This window comes from Pristiophorus japonicus, chromosome 30, assembly GCF_044704955.1.
Source record: "Pristiophorus japonicus isolate sPriJap1 chromosome 30, sPriJap1.hap1, whole genome shotgun sequence".
Classification (NCBI taxonomy): Eukaryota; Metazoa; Chordata; class Chondrichthyes; family Pristiophoridae; genus Pristiophorus; species Pristiophorus japonicus.
Window position 1 is genome coordinate 5,316,757 of NC_092006.1, and position 8,494 is coordinate 5,325,250.

General features: G+C 47.0%; 1 long non-coding RNA gene and 1 gene segment (V, D, J or C); both read left to right on the plus strand.

The window, feature by feature from the left end:
• Positions 1-379: 379 nt before the first annotated feature.
• LOC139240096 (Ig kappa chain V-VI region NQ2-6.1-like) lies at positions 380-4,080 on the plus strand. The segment is given in 4 exon segments: positions 380-504; positions 3,447-3,785; positions 3,877-4,026; positions 4,073-4,080. Coding segments are annotated over 4 exon segments (540 nt in total).
• A 38-nt stretch (positions 4,081-4,118) lies between these two features.
• On the plus strand, positions 4,119-8,069 carry LOC139240245 (uncharacterized). The gene is made up of 4 exons (XR_011588696.1): positions 4,119-4,182; positions 5,421-5,537; positions 5,640-5,698; positions 7,897-8,069. It is a non-coding gene; the product is annotated as an uncharacterized lncRNA (long non-coding RNA).
• Positions 8,070-8,494: the final 425 nt, after the last annotated feature.

Genomic DNA, 8,494 nt, shown 5'->3' on the forward strand with positions numbered 1-8,494 from the left:
TTTCTGTGATGTACATTCTCTCTAATTTTCGAGAGAAAAGTGCCCCAGTCTGTTGAGCCTTTCCTGATCAGTATAACCTCTCTCAATTCTGGTGTCATCTTTCTGAATCTTGTTTACACCCGCTCCAGTGCCTCTATATTCTTTTGAAAGATGGAGACCAGAACCGTGCGCAGTGCTCCAAGTGTGGTCAAACTAACATGCGTAGAGACGAGGTGCCTTCTGTAACACAGATGGTGTGTGTGTGTTTTATCTCTTTACCTGTAAAAACAGGAAACCCACACAGAGCTTTCTGCCTTGGCACTATTTTGCAGCCCAAATCGTACATTTATTAATAAACACAGTGCGTGCTTACCACAATTGGCTCGGCATTTCACACCAGCCTCGCACCGACCTGCTGACAAGCATTCCTCCCTGAGCTGCCAGTCCCAGCATCAGAGTTCAACCCTCCTGGGGCAGTGATAATGAGCTTCTGTGGCCTCTGTGTGCTGTTCCATCTCTTCCAAGGTGAGATAGCCTTCGATGTTTTGCCAGAGTGGGGAAGGGGTTAGGAGAGAGTCAACCAAGGGAAGGGTTTTGGAGCGAATTAATAAGGAAAAGGGTTTTGGAGAGAATTAATAAGGTGAAGGGTTTTGGAGGGAATTAATAAGGAGAAGGGTTTTGGATAGAATTAATGAGGAGAAGGGTTTTGGAGAGAATTAAAAAGGAGAAGGGTTTTGGAGGGAATTAATAAGGAGAAGGGTTTTGGAGAGAATTAAAAAGGAGAAGGGTTTTGGAGGGAATTAATAAGGAGAAGGGTTTTGGATAGAATTAATAAGGAGAAGGGTTTTGGAGAGAATTAAAAAGGAGAAGGGTTTTGGAGGGAATTAATAAGGAGAAGGGTTTTGGATAGAATTAATGAGGAGAAGGGTTTTGGAGAGAATTAATAAGGAGAAGGGTTTTGGATACAATTAATCAGGAGAAGGGTTTTGGATAGATTTAATAATGAGAAGGGTTTTGGATAGAATTAATAAGGAGAAGGGTTTTGGAGAGAATTAATAAGGAGAAGAGTTTGGATAGATTTAATAATGAGAAAGGTTTTGGATAGAATTAATAAGGAGAAGGGTTTTGGAGAGAATTAATAAGGAGCAGGGTTTTGGAGAGAATTAATAACGAGAAGGGTTTTGGAGAGAATTAATAAGGAGAAGGGTTTTGAATAGATTTAATAATGAGAAGGGTTTTGGATAGAATTAATAATGAGAAGGGTTTTGGATAGAATTAATAATGAGAAGAGTTTGGATAGATTTAATAATGAGAAAGGTTTTGGATAGAATTAATAAGGAGAAGGGTTTTGGAGAGAATTAATAAGGAGAAGGGTTTTGGATACAATTAATAAGGAGAAGGGTTTTGGATACAATTAATAAGGAGAAGGGTTTTGGATAGAATTAATAAGGAGACGAGTTTGGATAGATTTAATAATGAGAAAGGTTTTGGATAGAATTAATAAGGAGAAGGGTTTTGGATACAATTAATAAGGAGAAGGGTTTTGGATAGATTTAATAATGAGAAGGGTTTTGGATAGAATTAATAAGGAGAAGGGTTTTGGAGAGAATTAATAAGGAGAAGGGTTTTGGAGAGAATTAATAAGGAGAAGGGTTTTGAATAGATTTAATAATGAGAAGGGTTTTGGATAGAATTAATAAGGAGAAGGGTTTTGGATAGAATTAATAAGGAGAAGGGTTTTGGAGAGAATTAATAAGGAGAAGGGTTTTGGATAGAATTAATCAGGAGAAGGTTTTGGAGAGAATTAATAAGGAGAAGGGTTTTGGAGAGAATTAATGAGGGGAAGGTTTTGGAGAGAGTTAATAAGGAGGAGGGTTTTGGAAAGCATTAATAAGGAGAAGGGATTTGGAGAGAATTAATAAGGAGAAGGGTTTTGGATAGAATTAATAATGAGAAGGTGTTTTGGATAGAATTAATAATGAGAACGGTTTTGGATAGAATTAATAAGGAGAAGGGTTTTGGAGAGAATTAATAAGGAGAAGGGTTTTGGATAGATTTAATAATGAGAAGGGTTTTGGATAGAATTAATAATGAGAAGGGTTTTGGAGAGAATTAATAAGGAGAAGGTGTTTTGGATAGAATTAATAATGAGAACGGTTTTGGTTAGAATTAATAAGGAGAAGGGTTTTGGAAAGAATTAATAAGGAGAAGGGTTTTGGAGAGAATTAATAATGAGAACGGTTTTGGATAGAATTAATAATGAGAAGGGTTTTGGATAGAATTAATAAGGAGAAGGATTTTGGAAAGAATTAATAAGGAGAAGGGTTTTGGATAGATTTAATAAGGAGAAGGGTTTTGGATAGATTTAATAAGGAGAAGGGTTTTGGATAGAATTAATAATGAGAAGGGTTTTGGATAGAATTAATAAGGAGACGGGTTTTGGATAGAATTAATAAGGAGAAGGTTTCCGATCGAGTAAAGAAGGAGAGATTGTTTCCAGTGGGAGGAGGGTGGGTAAGCAGAGGACACATGTTTGAGATAATCGGTAACAGAACCAGAGGGGGAGTTCAGGACGTGATTTCAAGCCCTGGGAGCTTGTGCTCGGGAACGCGCTGCCTGAAAGGGGCACTGGGAGCAGATGAAAAAGTGACTTTCAAACGGGGGAATTGGATAAATATTTGGAAAGGAGGCAATATGCCGGGCTGTGGGGAAAGAGCAGGGGCGGAGTGGGAATGATTGAGTCGCTCTGTCACAGAGCCGGCACAACACAGGTTTGATGGGCCGAATGGCCTCCTGTGTTGCATCGTTCGATGATACACAAGTTTGCGTTTAACTATAATTTTTTTAAGAAGCAGCTTAGATATTGGGCAAAGTATAAAGGTGTGCGGGCTTCGCTCAATACCGATCGCGCGACTTTGGAGCCGAACATTGTGATGGGTGAGTGGAAGCGAATGTGACACTGAACTGCCCCCTAACTGAGATAAAGATGTCAGTGAACTCCGGTATTTGAAGGCGAGGGTCTGCCGTTGGGAGAGGGGGGCCTGTCTAGTGGAATTAGTGAGAAAGCTATCGCCCCATTTTAACATAATCAAGCGCCCCCCGGTCCCCAACCCCTGGAGAGATGGATTGGAGAGCCGGGTTAGACCAGGGGGAAGCATAATCGGTTTGGGAGAAGGCTTTTGCAATCTTAACTGCAGCCAGTCGCCATGGTGCTCGCCAATGATTGGAGCGGATTTCACAGCGAACGGACTCGGACTGTGCGCCTGTGGGAATTGCGGGCGGAGAGGCGCAATTTAACGGTGCGCAGCGCGGCGGAATGTCCCACACGCGCTCCCGACGCGCCAGTGGAGGGGAATTTGAGATGTGTCGGTATCCAGGGTGACTCGGGGGCCTATAACCTGTTGTTAATATTGTGTTTTTTTAATTTTTGTGTCCCCCCCCCCCCCCCCCCCGCAACCTTGTCTCAGCTGTCGTGTCTCAGGCGGTCTTGAGCCAATTTCCGGCGCTGCTAACGGCCGATGTCGGGAGCCTGGTCAAACTGCAATGCCAGTCCGGGAGGCTGGCCCCGGGCATCGTTTACTGGTACACACACTGGCCCCGAGAGGGCATGCGGCTCGTTTACAAAACCGGACGGTTCGTGACGCCCGGGGGAAGATTTTCCGGCGAGGTATGCAAGCAATCGGGGAATTATTCGCTGGTCATTGACAACGTCCAGAGGAACGATTCTGGGCGGTATTACTGCGCTGCTCCAAACGCCGGGAATCGGACCCTGATATTCGGGACTGGCACCACGCTGGTGATCACAGGTAATCCCACACGCCCATCCAATTGTGCGTCGAGACACCAATTCAAACCTGCCTTGTGCGCCTGGTTAATTCCAATTTCCCTTCCATCTAGCGGGCCCCCCGGTCCTCTTCCTCTTAACGCCGCCGCCGGCTGAGATTCCCCGGCTGGAGAGGGTGCCCTTGATGTGTCTGGTGCGGGGCGCTGCTCCCGACTCCTCCCCCATCCGCTGGCTGGTTGCGGGACGGGCCGCCGAGGGACGGAGCGAGCCCGGGACGCTGGAGCCGGACGGGAGCTATACCGCCAGAAGCGTCCTGAGCGTTTCGGCCGAAACCTGGCGCAGCGGCGCCGTCTGCACTTGCACCGTTCCGATCAACGCCACCGGGGATCTCCTGAGTGAAAGCGTCGCGTCTCCGGGAGGTAACTGGAGCTACTGGCGGTTTGCCAAAGAGTTAGTGATAATAATGTTCATTATAGTATTGCTGGGATGTGAGGGTTTTTTTTGCACGAGAGATTGTGTAGAATGGGCCTATGTTCTCTGGAGTTTCGTATAAGATTATGAGGGGGCTTGACAAGGTGGATGCAGAGAGGATGTTTCCACTGATGGGGGAGTCTAGAACTAGAGGGCATAATCTCAGAATAAGGGGCCGCCCATTTAAAACTGAGATGAGGAGGAATTTCTTCTCTGAGGGTTGTAAATCTGTGGAATTCGCTGCCTCAGAGAGCTGTGGAAGCCGGGACATTGAGTAAATTTACGATAGAAATAGACAGTTTCTTAACTGATAAGTAACTAAGGGGTTATGGGGAGCGGGCAGGGAAGTGGAGCTGAGTCCATGATCGGATCAGCCATGATCGTATTGAATGGCGGAGCAGGCTCGAGGGGCCGAATGGCCGACTCCTGCTCCTATTTCTTATGTTCTTATGGAGTTTCGAAGAAGGAGAGGTGATCTCATTGAAACGTACAAGACTCTGAGGGGGATTGACAGGGTGGATGCAGGGAGGGTGTTTCCCCCCGGGGCTGGGGAGTCTAGAACCAGGGGTCACACAGTCTCAGGGTAAGGGGTTGGCCATTTAAGACTAAGATGGGGAGAACGTTCTTCACTTGCGATTTACTACGTTACAGGCGCTATATAAATATAAGTTGTTGTATATTGGGAGCACTAGTATGGAAAAGTAGTATTTTATAAATGACATGAGTTTGGAAAACAGCGAGACAGAGAGAGACCATATACACAAACCTGTAAATGTGGGAAGGGCAGGTTGGCGAGCTGGTTAAACTGGCTTACGGGGTACTTGAATTTATATAAGGAGATATTAGAACAGTTGACCAAAAGCTTGGTCAAAGAGGGAGGTTTTACAGAAGGAGGAGAGGCGGAGAGGTTTAGGGAGAGAGTTCCAGAGCTTGGGGCCCCAGGCAGCTGAAGGCACGGCCACCAATGGTGGAGCGATAGAAATCGGGGGGAATGCTCAAGAGGCCAGGATTGGAAGAGCACAGAGATCACAGCCACTTACGTTGAGACAGTTCATAGTTCGTCACCATGTCTTTGATGATTCGGGCCAAAAACCAGCTTCAAACCCTCAGCGGACGAGGTTTCAGAATTTGACTGAATTATTTTGTGTTTCGCTCATTTCACAAGAGTTGTCTTTCTGCCGTTCAGAGCCCCTTCACAGCTCGACCTGCCGCTTCGCGCTTTATGCCAGCCTGGCGATGGCTCCTCTTGTGATGGGGTTGATCGGTGTCGCGGTGGCACGGCGTGGCAAGACTCGCCAACCAGGTACTGCCCGTCTGAGCCAAACCCTCAATTTCGCCTTTAGCTGAACCTCTCCCTTTGGCGTGCCGGCCTGGACATTAACGCCAGTCATCTTCTTAAACCTAGAGAGTGCAGCCACGACTGACCGAGGTACCGCTTCAAGAATAAAGAAAGCAGAAGAGGAGGTAGGTGCCACAAAGATGGGAGATGTTATTTTCATTAAAGAGCGGGGGGCGGGACTAATTGGATCATGCTTTCAAAGAGCCGACACAAGCTCGAAGGGCCAACTAGCCTCCTTCTGTGCTGTAAGATTCTATACTGGTGTCAAGTGTTTCATTGGTGTCCATGGACATGTCCGTTGTCAGTAACTTCAATGAGACATTCACATTAATACACTTGTGCCTCTCTCAGAAACAACCCAAAGCTATTCACCTGCAATGAATTGCATAAGAACATAAGAACATAAGAATTAGGAACAGGAGTAGGCCATCTAGCCCCTCAAGCCTGCTCCGCCATTCAACAAGACCATGGCTGATCTGGCCGTGGACTCAGCTCCACTTACCCGCCCGCTCCCGTAACCCTTAATTCCCTTATTGGTTAAAAATCTATCTATCTGTGACTTGAATGCATTCAATGAGCTAGCCTCAACTGCTTCCTTGGGCAGAGAATTCCACAGATTCACAACCCTCTGGGAGAAGAAATTCCTTCTCAACTCGGTTTTAAATTGGCTCCCCCGTATTTTGAGGCTGTGCCCCCTAGTTCTAGTCTCCCCGACCAGTGGAAACAAACTCTCTGCCTCTATCTTGTCTATCCCTTTCATTATTTTAAATGTTTCTAGAAGATCACCCCTCATCCTTCTGAACTCCAACGAGTAAAGACCCAGTCTACTCAATCTATCATCATAAGGTAACCCCCTCATCTCCGGAATCAGCCTAGTGAATCGTCTCTGTACCCCCTCCAAAGCCAGTATATCCTTCCTTAAGTAAGGTGACCAAAACTGCACGCAGTACTACAGGTGCGGCCTCACCAATACCCTATACAGTTGCAGAAGGACCTCCCTGCTTTTGTACTCCATCCCTCTCGCAATGAAGGCCAACATTCCATTCGCCTTCCTGATTACCTACTGCACCTGCAAACTAACTTTTTGGGATTCATGCACAAGGACCCCCAGGTCCCTCTGCACCGCAGCATGTTGTAATTTCTCCCCATTCAAATAATATTCCCTTTTACTGTTTTTCTTCCCAAGGTGGATGACCTCACACTTTCCGACATTGTATTCCATCTGCCAAACCTTAGCCCATTCGCTTAACCTATCTAAATCTCTTTGCAACAGTGATGTCTTGCATTTAAATAGCGCCTTTGATGTCCTAAGGCGCTTCACAGGAGCATTAGTCAGACAAAAATTAAAGGTCGAACCCCACGAGGAGAGATTACGACAGGTGAGCAAAGGCTTGGCCGAGGAGGGAGGTTTTAAGGAGGAGAGAGGGGCGGAGAGGTTTAGGGAGGGAGTTCCAGAGCTTGGGGCCCAGGCAGCTGAAGGCACGGCCACCGATGGTGGAGCGATTATAATCAGGGATGGTCAAGAGGGCAGAATTGGAGGAGCAGTAGGAGATAGGGAGGGATGTAGGTGCTGGAGGAGAGTACAGAGATAAGGAGGGGTGTATGGGCTGGAGGAGATTACAGAGATAGAGAGGGGTGTAGGGGCTGGAGCAGGTTACAGAGATAGGGAGGGGTGTAGGGGTTGGAGGGGGTTACAGAGATAGGGAGGGGTGTAGGGGTTGGAGGGGGTTACAGAGATAGGGAGGGGTGTAGGGGCTAAAGGAGGTCACAGAGATAGGGAGGGATGTAGGGGCTGGAGGAGGTTACAGAGTTAGGGAGGGATGTAGAGGCTGGAGGAGGTTGCAGAGATAGGGAGGGGTGTAGGGCTGGAGGAGAGGCAGTACTGAGGGAGCGCCGCACTGTCGGAGGAGCAGTACTGAGGGAACACCGCACTGTCGGAGGGACCGTCTTTCGGCTGAGACGTTAAACCGAGGCACCATCTGCCCTCTCGGTTGTAAAAGATCCCGGGGCCACTATTGGAAGAAGAGCAGGGGGAGTTCTCCCTGGTGTCCTGGGGCCAATATTTATCCCTCAACCAACATCACTAAAAACAGATGATCCGGGTCATTATCACATTGCTGTGTGTGGGAGCTTGCTGTGCGCAAATTGAGCTGCCGCGTTTCCCACAATACAACAGTGACTGCACTTCAAAAAGTACTTCATTGGCTGTAAGGCGCTTTGGGACGACCGGTGGTGGTGAAGGGCGCTATAGAAATGCACGTCTATTTCTTTTCAATATAGTTGAGCAGGAAGGTAACGGTTTTCTCGTGTTGTTCCTTCACAGACTATGTACGCGCACCTGGCATTCGCTGTGGATTAGACCGCATCGTGAGAGCGGGAAGGGTTTGCCAATATCCTCCCGGTCCGGATCGGAAGAGTTGGGGCCTTGAGAAATACAGCGCCCACTCGCCGCGCCCTCAGTCACAACCTGTGCACGGTGACCATTCACTCCAATGTCCCCGAACTCCCAGTGTGACTTTCCTCTGCCGGTAGTTTTGATCAATCTTTGATTCTTGTCTTTATTAGCGTTGCAATAAAAAACATTTTATTCTCTTTACAACCTCATGCCCACTTCGAATGCATCCGTTATCAGACACAGAGAAGCGGAATTTATTGTTGAAATCGATGATAACTGTTGCTAAAGGGGCCAATTATCTCAGGATTTGTGTTCAGTTTAACTGTCAGAGGGACGAACGTGCATTTTAGATCACATAGAAACATAGAAAATAGGTGCAGAACAGGCCATTCGGCCCTTCGAGCCTGCACCACCATTCAATATGATCATGGCTGATCATTCACCTCAGTACCCCTTTCCTGCTTTCTCTCCATACCCCTTGATCCCTTTAGCCGTATCTAAGGGCCACATCTAACTCCCTCTTGAA